The 13687-nt window shown below is 37.2% G+C and overlaps 1 protein-coding gene across 1 annotated transcript; it reads right to left on the reverse strand.

The window, feature by feature from the left end:
- Nucleotides 1-1450: 1450 nt before the first annotated feature.
- Nucleotides 1451-6099, reverse strand: tmem151bb (transmembrane protein 151Bb). Its single transcript, XM_067368264.1, has 2 exons — nucleotides 6010-6099; nucleotides 1451-3006 (listed from the first exon to the last, which is right to left on the reverse strand). Exons 1-2 carry the CDS (start codon nucleotides 6097-6099, stop codon nucleotides 1603-1605), a joined length of 1494 nt encoding a protein of 497 aa, XP_067224365.1. The 3' UTR covers nucleotides 1451-1602.
- Nucleotides 6100-13687: the final 7588 nt, after the last annotated feature.

Genomic DNA, 13687 nt, shown 5'->3' on the forward strand with positions numbered 1-13687 from the left:
AACAAAATAGTAAATTGTGGGCAAGATTTAGCAAATTGAGGGAACAAAAGAATAAATTTTGCACACGATTTAGCAAATCAAGGGAACAAAATAGTAAGTTGTCTGCATGATTTAGCAAATCGAGGGAATGAAATAGTAAATCGTGGGCACAATTTTCTTTTTTTTCCCCTTTCATGTCATATTTTGTATTTGGACTGGTTCTTCTTTTCTGGCAAGCCACATTTACACACAGCATTTACTCATTTATGTGTGACCACAAGCAGTTTATTCAGTGAGTTTATGTCCATTTAATGTAACAATGTTCATGTTTAATGAGTGCTACATGAAGGCAGCAGTTTAGTTTTTCGTGATATGATGGAATACATTATCTATAGGCAGTATAAAAGTGATAGGATGCAATACTGATAAATGTTTTTGCAACCTTTAGACAACAGATAACATATCAGAGATATACAGGTTGTATATGGATCAACTGCATGAAAGAGATAAAAAAAATGTCTTTGGAAAGATTTAGGCCATTTTTGAGGATCAATACTTTGTTGTTGATGAATGGAGCTTTCATGAAGCTGCACCTTTTAATATTATACACAGTATTGATTATCAAATGGCTGTTAACCAATAAATAAATGCAGAGCTGCATAAAGAAATGTATTTTCCCTCTCTTATACTGTATGTTTACTTGATCTGTTGCATTTGCTCTGATCCACTGCAATTTCCGGCCAAGTAAAATAGCAGTCGCCAGCTATTAAACCCCTAAAACATTCACTAATAGTCAAGCCCGTTCATGTCTGCCTTCACTAAATAATTCAGTCTTTCTTGGATAGTTTGTACACTACATACAAGCGATGTAAAGAAAAGCTTCAACAGTCATACATTCCATTGTAAATTGTATATACGTTTTAAAGGCATAACATACCAGAGGTTAATAGTTGCATAGCCTGAAATGTGTCTCATGGTTTGTGATACGCAGTGTTGCGAACATCGCCATAAAAGTTCATAACCGTACTTGTTCTGCCTGGTGCAGTTAAATCACAATAAAAGTACAAATAACCCATGACATTTTTCTTGTATACATAAGGAGTGTTCATATACCAATGTAAACCATACATTTCATGGTCCAATGGGATCCACTATGTGAGAGAAACAAAGTAACATTCTTTTACAGATGATTTGACTGATGTAACTTCAAGTGCAACATTTAAGAAGGTCCATAAAGGTGAAAAGTTGGTCGTACTTGTAGAAAAAGGACCAGGTTTTTGCTCTGTAGATGTGGCAATTGTTCTTTATAGCAGTCAAGAACATACAAACAAAAACAGCCCGTTTTTCCTCTCCTAGATAGCAAGTTGATTAAAATTATTACTTGTACCAAGAACTCCAATGCTTTGTTTTCCTTATTGCTATAAATGTGTATTATTGGAGTAGTATAGGAATTGCTCTGTCCATTGTTGTAAGCATACAGTGTTGTGGGCCAATAAATATTCCAATAAATGATTCCTGAGTAACAGGACATGTCGAATATTGAGGATTGTTCAAAAGGCTCTCAAGTCTCACGTTTTGATGTTCTTCCACTTCTTTCAGTGGTCAGGTAGGTAAAGCGGTCCATCATAATGATGTTTCAACGCATGAGCCATTCCTATGGAAGGAGCGGTGATTGGGGCAACTCTCACTACAATGGACGATAAGCACCGGGAAGTATAGCGCATCTTGGTAGGGTGGTGGGTCTTCCTCATCAGCGTTGATCCGTCCGGACAGGCATCGCGTGTTCTCGCTGGGGCTCTCGGGTTCATCCAGACTGCCGCTCCCACTTCTCCAGAAGCAGCTTCGGCGAGAACCGTACAGTCTTCCCAAGGAGAAGCGACTCCCGCTGAAGGGGATGCGAGGACTGCCGTTGCAGATGCTGAGGGCGCTGCGGGAAAATACAGAGGAACTGCTTATGGCGCGGTGGCAGCGTTCGCAGTTCTGCCTGACCCCTCCTGAGCGTTGCGCCAGGTCCATCAGACCCGCCTCGGAGTAACTGGGCACCAGCTGCTGGTTGGAGCGAATGTGCCACTCCAGTTCGGTGCTGTCGATGGTGTTGACTCTTGGGATGCGTCTACAGTAAGGTCTCTCGTCGCAGGGTGTCACAGGTATGTAGTCTGCACCAAAGAGCTTTTCTACACGGTAATGGACGTAAGCCGTGCGGTACTCCGTCAGCACCCGTAACGGCCAGGATAAGGTAAGAAAGGCCGCAGTCCAGAAGACGTAGTTGGAAACGTACCAGGGATGGTGGTCTGGGTTGGAGAAGGCAATCATGTACTCTTTGAAGTCTACGTTTTTCAGGTGCATCCCCTCCCGGGCCTCCATGTAATCATCCAGTCCTTCGTTGTCAGTGAAGAACCTTGCCCGTTGGGTCAAATAGGAGTTTTCAGACTCCACGTTGGCGAAGCTAAAGCACTTAGTGAACCTCAGTTTGGTGATGGCTGACTTTTCCAAACCAACTAGCTGCTTGGAGACGTCCTTGACTCCACAGTGGCCATAGTCGAACTCTGCCTCGGCTACATGGGTGTTCACCCTCTCGTGATACACCTGCGTGGTGGTGTAAGCATCTCCGTTGCGGTACCTTGTGACTTGTCGCGTCCGCCGGACATAGTGGTAGCTGATGGCCTTCCACCAGATGCAAGGCTTGGCCTGCTGCATCCTCTGGACCCTTTCGTAAATTCCCTCCATGTGCACCTTGTACTGAAGCTCATTTCTGGCATGGCAGTGCCAGCACTCCACCAGGTAAACGACATAAAGCATGATGAGGAAGGCCAGTGGGATGTAAATGTAGCCATCTGAGCAGGGACTGTCATGATACATCATGGACTTCCCTTTATAGGCACTGTCAAAGGTCAACCGAGTGACCTTGGTGACGTGGCACCACACCATGGCTCCCATGCAGCCGTACATGAGCATAGACAGCAGCAGGCATTTCCAGAACACCTCTCTGCACATGGACTTGCTCAGTGACTGATTCATGGGCCTCTGCTGCTCGTCAAGCACAAAAGAGAACAATGGAGATGAGTTAAAAAGGCCATGGAAAAAACGGTGAGTACAGTGAATTATGCAAATGACATGTCATGCATGTTGTTGCTGTTTGAAAGCAAGATGTGAATATATGCGCTAATGTATTCATTTACTGGTTAATATTCATGCAAAATCACATTATTATCTTACCAAGAGAAGCACTAACATATTCATAATTTTCTAACGGCTAGTAGTTCTTGAACATATGCTTGTTTAAAGGATTAGTTCACTTCATAATTAAAATTTTACTGATAATTTACTCACCCCCATGTCATCCAAAATGTTTGTTTTTCTTTCTTCAGTCGAAAATAAATTAAGGATTTTTCTCCATATAGACTTCAACAGTTACCAACGGGTTGAAGGTCCAAATGTCAGTTTCAGTTCAACTTCAAAGACCTCTACACGATCCCAGATGAGGAATAAGGGTCTTATCTAGCGAAAAAATAAAATAAAAATTATATACTTTTTAACCACAAATGCTCATCTTTCACTAGCCTTGCGATGCACCATGCATTAAGTAATCACGTTGGAAAGGTCACACATGACGTAGGCGGAAGTACCGAGCAAGTGTTTTTAAAGCAAACATGCAAAGACTAAGTCAAACGCCCTCTACCACCAAAAAATAAAAGAAAGGTAAAACAATGATGTTGGACGATTTTGAATTTGGAGGAGAAAATTAGATGGTTTTTGTCGCCCTACCGTGGTTCTTCCGCCTGTCACGTGTGACCTTTCCAACGTGATTATGTAATGCATGGTGCATCACAGAGAAGTGCAAGATGAGCATTTGTGTTTAAAAAGTATGTGTGTATATATATATATATATATATATATATATATATATATAATTTTTTTTTTTTTTTTTTTTTTAGAAAATTACCAATTATTTTGCTAGATAATTCCTAATTCCTCATCTGGGATCGTGGAGAGTCCTTTGAAGCTGCACTGAAACTGACATTTGGACCTTTAACCCGTTGGTAGCCAGTGAAGTCCACTATATGGAGAAAAATCCTGGAATGTTTTCCTCAAAAACCTTAATTTCTTTTTGACTGAAGAAAGAAAGATATGAAGATCTTGGATGACATGGGGGTGAGTAAATTTTCAGGAAATTTGAATTCTGAAGTGAACTAATCCTTTAATTATAAAGAGATGGCAGAGATAACGTTGACATCATAGCAAACGCATGTAATGTGATGCATTCCCGATGATCAAACACTGAAGATAGCCTGTAATGGACTAAAGCATTTTTATGCACATTCACTTTTTTGGGTGCATTTTGTGTGTGTGTTTCTGTACTTTTTGTCATCCAAGTACATTGGTATCTGATTGGATGGTTTTTTAATTATTTTTTAATTAAAGCTGCAGTCCGTGATTTTTCCTCTTTGTCGCCATCTCTTATTTGAAACCTGCAATTGCAGTCTTATGCAGAACAGTTATCTGTACGTGTGTTGTGCATCGGCACAGCTCGTCAGCGCGGATGAATCTAATGTTTGCTGTCAGTCACCGCACCGGTGGATACTGAACTTCAGAATCACAGATTCTACGTTTTGAAAGTGCGACCAAAGAATTTTCACGGGAAAATATCATCTGAACAAGTAAGTAACATTTCAGCCACTTTTGTTCTGACCAACTGAGGAAAAAAGTATTAGGCCTACAATAAATCGCGCTGCCAATGATGATTAAATCTAACGATCGCTTAGCTCTGATCACGTCAAACCGTGCAAATTATTATTATTACTGTTATATTGTTCTCAAATTGTTAATGTTAACAACATCAGCATTACTATGACTATGTGTATACTAGTGTTACCCGTAGATTTCAATTTCTGTATCCACTCAACAGGCCAAATTCTTTTGCTTTTGACTACTGGTGAATCTCCAGTTGTCACTGATGATTGTTATTTGGATCTTTCTGGATTACAGTCCGCCATCAAAATGATAAGTTTAATTATTTCAGCTGCTGTGAGAAAAGGCTATAAATGATCCGCTACCTGCAGTATCCTCACGTGATAAAACCGACTAGCCTGGACGGGACTCCTCCTTTCTGTTTAAGGACGTGACGTAATGACGCACAGAAGAACTGCTGCGTGCTCGAATTTCCCGCGGAAATCCACCATGTCGCTCTTTTTATAAAACATTATTACAAGCTTACCGTTGTGAATCGAGACAAGATAATGAGATAGTTTTGAACACTGGCTGGTTATGTACTTGCTCTAAATTGATTTTTAACCAAAAAAAATTTACGGACTGCAGCTTTAAATAAACAATTATTTTAAACAATATTTACTGTAATATTTACTTAAATAATACAAAAATCCCTAAAAGAAATTCAAAATCATTTGGATCTTGGACAGTTGGCCTCCATACTTTATCAATCTAAATTAGTTTGGTGAAATTAAACGAACACTTATGGTGATTTTGAACTTGATGTAACCTTGCTGAAAAAAGCCTGAGCTGATTTGCTGATTTCCCAGCCTGGTGTTAGCTGTTAGTTTGTTTTTTGCACACTTTTCATCTGTGCAGGCTGGAAGACCATCTTACCAACCAGCAAACCATTTTAGGCTGGTTTAGTCTGCACTACTACGGTAATCCACCAAGTGAGCATGGCCAAATATTGGCCTATCACTATCAATGGTTGAATATGTGATCAATACAGTATTGTTTGTCTGACTTGACTTTAGGTGTCAAACTGGGGGCCATTTGTTATATAGTATCATGCATTAGTGGATTTTACCTCTATTGCTTAAAATAACAAAGACTGTTCGGCTGTTTGTTATTTGATAAAGCCAATCTCTGCTCATGCATTCTCACTGCAGTGATGTGTACACACACTTGCATGCTTCCTTCCATGTTGTGCATATCGATGCTCGTGTTTACATAGGGGGATCTTTAGTTTGTTTGAGTTATCACGCGCTATTCACGCATCGTCATGACTGCAAAATGAAAACAGCGTCAGTAATCGAGTACCTCCTCTCTAGTTCCGTCCGTGTCTTCCTCGAACACAGTGGTGGTGGTGCTGCTCTCACTGGCTGTCGCAGCGGATGCTGGAGGGGACATGGCTGGAACAATGACGGGGTGTGGACCACCTCAATCTCTCCCCTGACTGTTCAGCATCCAGTAATCACAAACGCACACCAATGCAACCAGCGCTTTCAAATTAGCCTGTCCATCCGCCATGCATTTTGAAATTGAATTTCATCGTTTACTCCCGTTTGCAACAACGATTTGATTAGGCAATTTATGCGCGCGTGTGCATCTTTCAAATGACAAATAAAGATCAGCAGTATCATTAGATATGCTTAAATGATCGTAGTACAATAACATTAAGCACATGCATTGAAAACCTGACTGATACAGATTCACAGCGCGTCTGATTAGCCGCCATACCTCCTGTACGATAACGCGAGTGTGAGACGCGTTTCTGACGCCATTTAAGAAAGAATGTGGTTTATGCCGCTCAAATTGGCTCCTTTTGGCGATGATTTGCAATTCCAAATTGGGAATGTTAAGAGCTGGATATTGTCGTTCCCGCAGGGAGAGGTTGAGGGGTGGGGATGATGATGATGATGGTGGTGGTGGTGGTGCTCGTGAAGCTCCTGACAGCAGATGTCGACAACTGAGCGCAGTGAAATTCACACGCTTCTAGTGAGATGCACACATGCAATCACATAAATCTAATATCTAAAAAAAAAAAAAAAAAAACATGTTTTTTAAAACAGTTTAAAAATGAATGCGAGTTATTTTAAGACTGTCACAATTTTTTTTTTTTTTTGCACTGTCACCAAAATTTGAATTTATTTATTAATGAAAAAACTGTTGTGAGAAGTTGAATGAATAGAATCAAGACTGTGTAAGTTATTGTTTTTGTTGTATTTTTGTTGTTTTTACAGTAGAATCATGGTGATTTATTAGCTGCTGCTATTTATTGCAAGTGTTACATTAAAACTGATATATATATATATATATATATATATATATATATATATATATATATATATATATATATATATATATATATATATATTCACGATTACAATAATCGTGTTGGTAGTAATTGTGATAAAATGTATATTTTGCATGCAATGTCTGTGAATGTAAAATGATTGACAGCTGTCCATCTGATCCATTTTAGATTCAGCACCGCAGACAGTGACACGCTGAAGCAGCAGAACATTGAAAATATAAAGTCATATGAAAAAAAGATAGTGTTGTCATTCAACCTTACATCATCTTTTATGCTTCACAGAAAAATAGAAAGATATACAAGTTTGGAACAACTTTAGGGTGAGAAAATTACAGTATTTTCATTTCTGGCTCAACTATTTCTAGTTTATTGACTAGTATACTGATTGAGATTTTAGCTGAATAGATATCAGTTTATCAGATGATCAGTTGTTAGAATATTCAGTGATTTACAGTTGTCCTAACTTATATTGTGCATACTTATAGTGCCTTTAAATATGCATATAAATACCATAAATATGAGGTGCATGCACTGTAAATTGGTCAATGAAAGGTTACCAGCTTGTAATTCTTTGACTGTAAAAAATATTTTTAGGATTTGTTATCACAACATTTTTTTTTATTTATTTTTTTTTTATTTTGTCAAATCAACTTCAATAATGTGGTTCAGATAACATAATATTTGGAGTTTCTGCTGATTAAACCAATGACCTTCATTGTATTAACTCAAATTTTTTATTTCAATGAACTCAAAATTGTAAGGCAACCATTAACTTATTTTTTAAGTTAAACCAACAATTTTTTTTTTTCTTCTTCTTCTTTTACAGTGTACAGCTATTTGTAATTCGACATCCAACAGCTATATGCAATTTACCAAATGTCCACCAGATAGAGCTATAGTATTTCCCTTTTTCTCAATGCCAAAGTCTGCACATTTTGTTGCCTATAATCTGTTGGTTGTAGATTCAGCTTTATTCATAATGACATTTCTTAATTAATGTCTTTGTATTATTAGTGTTGCAGTGTATGTATGTATGTATGTATGTATATATATATATATATATATATATATATATATATATATATATATATATATATATATATAGGCCTATCCTGGTGACATTTTACTCAACAAACAGCAGCTGTTTTGGGTATTTATTATTTCATAGCTAATACAGTCAAGAAATTTACATAGTGTCATAAAGTTCACCAATATGTCCATTTATAGATTGTAAAAACAGTTTTAGCGTAATAAATTCTTATCACTGGCAGCTTCATGTGCTGGACTCTTTCTAAATGTATTATGACATCACAAATATTATGTGGTTTTCTTAGATTAAGGTATATGTATTTCACTCCTTTAAACTCGTAATATCCTCAGGTGTCATGTTTTCACAGCTGGATTATAATCGTGTTGTTTTTATGAGTATCTAAAGACTGAACTTCACAAAAAGCATGCAAGAAGAAGAAACTTGCTCAAATAGACCAAATAAGCATGTTTACAGGGAGGTTTTGTTTATGGTTAAACATGAAAGCCGCATCTGATGTTCTGTGGCTTGTGAATCTCTGCGATAGTGTAACAGAAACAAACACAGTTCGTTAGAATCAGAGAGACGATATCTGGAGGAAATCCACAGGAAAGAGCCAGAGCTGATGTGAGAATTAAAGCAGTTTGACTTCTGCCTAGTACTGAAGGATTTTGAGGTTTCAGCTAAATTAGATTCTTTACTTACTTTATCATAATTGCACATTAATGAGCCTTTAAGTGGCTCTGTGTGGCACTGTCTTAATTTTTTAATTAAAGCTACAGTAAAGTTGCCTGTAATTTTGTCACAATGGGAACATGCATCAAAATAAATTTCTGAAATCAGGTTTAAAGTAATATTTATGTGTGACATGATGTGTAATTTATCAGTCAAATGCTTTTGCAGAAAATTACCTCAATTAAGAGATATTTTAAACTAATACTTTATTTGTGGGAGCTAAACATGCTGCAGTTTTTTGGAATATAACTATGACATATATTAACAAAGACCTGTGCTGTGTGACTATAAAAATGCATTGCAAATGCACTCTTAAAAATAACGGTTCTTTATTGGCATCGATGGTTCCATGAGGAACCTTTAACATCCATGGAACATTTCCATTCCACAAAAGATTCTTTATAGTGGATAAAGGTTTTTTAGATTTTTAACATGTTCTGAACACTATAAAAACATGGCTCTTTCAAGAGCTGATCACTGAACGATACATTGTTTTCTTTGGAACCCTTTAGGAACCTTTACAAGTATACATGTATGCAGTTTGGGCACAACTGACCCTTGCAGTGTTTGGCACTGATGCACACAAGCGAGCAGGATTACAGCCGCCTCACACTTCAGACCTTTAATTAGCTCTCTGACATGGTTTTGACTGCTTGTTTGCTGGGCTTCAGGCTGTATTTTTGGCTCAACACTATGGAGTTGATGCAATGAAATTTTTCTCTTTTACCAGCAGATGTTTTCTTTAACTGGAACATGTCAGTGCAGGGCCTAAAGTTATCAGTCAGCAAGCGCCAAATGTGAGTAAAAATTATAGAGTATATAAAAATGTGTCAATCGGCAGTTGGCCGGTAATATTTCTATGAATTCTAACAATGCAATGTTGTTAGAACATGAACGTGACTGATGCTTTGGGGCAAGTACTCATCACAAGAGTTTAAGTATTGGTAATTTAAATATTCAGGTGCAAGAAGACGCGATAGGGAACTCTGTTCATTACTCACACACTGTGTGGGAAGTTTTCTACATCCGAAGTGTGTGCATAGAAAGCTGCGTCTCAGACAGTACGCAAATACTGAAATGAGCTTTTTTTCTTAAATGGACAAATTCACACACACACAAAAAAATAAAAAATGTCAAAAAATGTCCATAGTGAACGTAAACAGTAGAAAAAGATGTTAATCAGTATATTGGATCAGTGCATCGTCTTAAAGTGGCAGCAGCCTAATATTTCTGCTGCTGTCTGTTTTTAATATTAATCAAACAACAAAAGACAAAGAAAAAATCACTCACTGCTCTTGACTGAACAACTTTTTCATTAATCTATGTTGAAGTTATACAGTGAAGACTATATTCAATGTCTCCATCTGAAAACTAGTGTTACTTGTCTTTAATAATGTTTTAAATATGTTAGTTAGGCTAGTAGCTTTAGCTGTGGAATTGAAATTGGAATAAAGAATTGTTTTGTTTTGTTTTTTTCACTGGTATCTAAAAAGTCAGTGTCATAACGGGTAAAAGAAAATGTCTAGTAAATTTTCCTAAAGGGATAGTTCACTCAAAAATGAAAATTCTGTCATTATTCACTCACCCTCAAGTTGTTTCAAACCTGCATGAAGTTCTTTCTTCTGCTGAACATAAAGAAATATATTTTGAAGAATGCCTATAACCAAACAGTTGCTGGTCCCCACTGACTTACAAAAAATACTATGGGAGTCAATGGGGACCAGAAACTAGTCACCAACATTCTTCAAAATATCTTATTTTGTATTCAACACAATAAGGAAACTCATACAGGTTTGTAACTACTCGAGAGTGAGTAAATGATGACAGAATTTTCATTTTTGGGTGAACTATCATCAGCCATTGGCAGGTGTGGCAAAAAGTTAGTTTTAGGCCCCGTGTCAGTGTCTACAAGTCAATATATGGGTGAAGCTCAAGACAAATATGTCAAGGTCACATTTTTAATGCATTAAAAAAACAAACAACAACAACAACAACAAAACAGCATAAAGACAACACAACAAATACTACTAATGTGGATAATAAGCTTTTTTTCTTTTCTTTTTTCATTACAGTAATGATTATTATTTGTGTGGTTAATTAGCATAATCCTTATGGTCCAAAATAGGCTATTTTATGTAAAGGATTTGTTCACTTTCAAATGAAAATTTCCTGATAATTTACTCACTCCGGTGTCATCCAAGATGTTCATGTCTTTCTTTCTTCAGTTGAAAAGAAATTAAGGTTTTTGATGAAAACATTCCAGGATTTTTCTCCATATAGTGGACTTCAATGGACCCCAAACTGTTGAAGGACAAAATTAGTTTCAGTGCAGCTTCAAGACGTTCTGCATGATCCAAGACAAGGAATAAGGGTCTTCTAGAAAAAAACATCACTCAGTTTCTAAAAAAAAAACATGAACATCTTGGATGACATGGGGGTGAGTAAATCATCAGGAAATTTTCATTTGAAAGTGAACTAATCCTTTAAGCAAAATATAATTTCTCATTTTTTCCCTTTCGGATGAAATAATACCCGGATATGTTCTCTTGTGAGATTCATTATCCTCTATTTGTCTAAGGCATTTTCCAACATTGAGTAACAGGTGCAATACTGCACGCATACAAAATAATGTACAGTTTTTCTATATTATATGCAGCTCACACTGTAAAATGTGCAGTATCTGTCTCCAGTAATCCTCAAATGTTTTACTGTATATTTTTTTTTTTATCATAATACAAACCCATTCAAGCCTCTCCACATTATTCAAATTGAATTCATGCATTAACATACAAATTAAATAATGTTTTGAGGGTTTTTTTATTGACATTGACAATAACTCTGTGTCAGGAATACTATTGAAGTTTCCTTTTGAAATGCCTCGCCTGACACTCAAGATAATAATCTCAACGTCAGGTGAAAACTTCCCTGCCACGCAACAGTGACTGTGAAATTAGACTCGTGGCAAATTAGGTGCACTGCATGAGGAGAATGAAGGATGTCTCTGAATATCACAGATTTTGGGCTGAGATGCGACCTGGAAGTGTTTTTGTGCGATTCGCCCAATGAGAAAAGGCTATGTTTACTCTCTTCAAGGTTTTAATTGTTATAGAAGGCAGTTAATCAATAACACTGCAGTGAATGTAACAATAGTAATAGATTCACAGCAGTGGATTTTCACGGCTCACTTGTTCCACACTGAATTCCCTGCAAAAACACTGATGTCAGAAGAGGAGGGAAGGTTTGCCTGTATTGAATTAGGTCAGAATTGAAATGGATTGGTACATATTACAGTTGGGGATTTGTCCAAAAAAAAAAAAATAAATAAAATAAAATATGTGTGCAATATAACAAAAAATCATCATGCAATCATTAGCACAGCATTTGTGGCCAAAATGATGAATTGCCTCACTCTGAGTGTTGCATCAGTAATGGTTTACTAGTCCCACTGCAGTGGTTCTGTTTGATCTGACGTGTTGTGTGTTTGTAAGCCTTTGTTTTAGGAGTCATGAGGTTTAAAGTTCCTGCCTACAGACTGCGATGGTGCCGTGGGATCTCACTAATGTCAGGTTGGGAACCTCATCTCGATTGCTTTGCAGTTCCCATGGAAACAGGGCTCTTCGCAGTTTTAGGAGATGCTATAAATTTTCCCTAAACTTTGAGTCTCTTTGGTGATGCCTGTAACGAAGATGAACATTTTACGCCTTTCTTAATGTGAATCTTTGTTTCTCCCACACCCCCCCATTTTGACAAGGGAACATAAATGACACCCAAAATAAAAAGGTTGCTGCTCATAAGTCATTCTGAATAGACACATAACCAACATAGAAAGCACTTGAGAGTTTACAGTTCAAGACTCAGAATTACTCTGACTGCTATTAATATGGAGATATATAATCTAAAAATAAAAATATTAGAAACACAATGAAGCTAAAGCCACAAGTGTGGTCATGCTTAATTTCAAATCTGAGGTTGTTGTCTCTAAAAATATGAATTTTATGAAACATTTTCTAAGACCATGTCATGTGTGTATTTGAGCGGGCTAATAAAAAAATATATATTGCCCCTTGCCCCATTAATGTTTCTTTTGTTATATTTCAAACTTTTCACACCTTTGCCGGGTATGAGAACTAATCTTCATTATTCTTTTATCATTATTCTTTTGTTTTTATTCAACCGCTATTAGCCTTTATTCTTGCAATACATGGCATCCCCATCCACATCGCTTTGATGCCAATATACATTTATTCACCTATAGTCTCTAATTGTTCACGCAGATCGCACATGCGCATTGAAATTTTTTTGCAGTAATTAATTTATCCACAAGGTGGCAACCGTGCCCTGGGGGTGCTGATTCACAAGGTAGTCAAAGAAAAACTGCATAAACAGAACAGACCGCAAAGCATGCAAGCTACAAGGATGATGGAGGCCTATAGACGAGAGATTGTGTGAAGAGGTTAGAAAGTACCTTCATTTGGACACATCTAGCATGAAAGAATACAAAGATGTTTACATGGGTTGTAACTCGTGGTGAGAGATTGCTCAAAACTGTGCATGCGTCGGACACCTGTGCACGTACACTAGCATATGCATAAAAAAATGAAGTATACCCAGGGCCCGGTTTTTCAAAAGGTTTAATCCGGATAAAATTGATCCGGATTTAGTAATCCTTTTTTTTCACGTAATCCAGCTTACTTTTGGAGCCAGTTTTTTTAAAGAAACATCAGATTGGATCAATCTGATCCGGATAGGAACTTTTCATGATCACCAAATCTGGATTTCCAGTGCTCTACGGAAGCCCTAAAGGGACATGTTGATAGAAAGAATATGGGTTTTGAATTAAATATATTTTTGTTGGATATTTACAGCTGTTTAGGAATTGTTTTATGGCACCAAAATTTCTTTTTACTTTAGAGTAGGTT

The sequence above is a fragment of the Chanodichthys erythropterus genome, chromosome 18, assembly GCF_024489055.1.
Source record: "Chanodichthys erythropterus isolate Z2021 chromosome 18, ASM2448905v1, whole genome shotgun sequence".
NCBI classification, from domain to species: Eukaryota; Metazoa; Chordata; class Actinopteri; order Cypriniformes; family Xenocyprididae; genus Chanodichthys; species Chanodichthys erythropterus.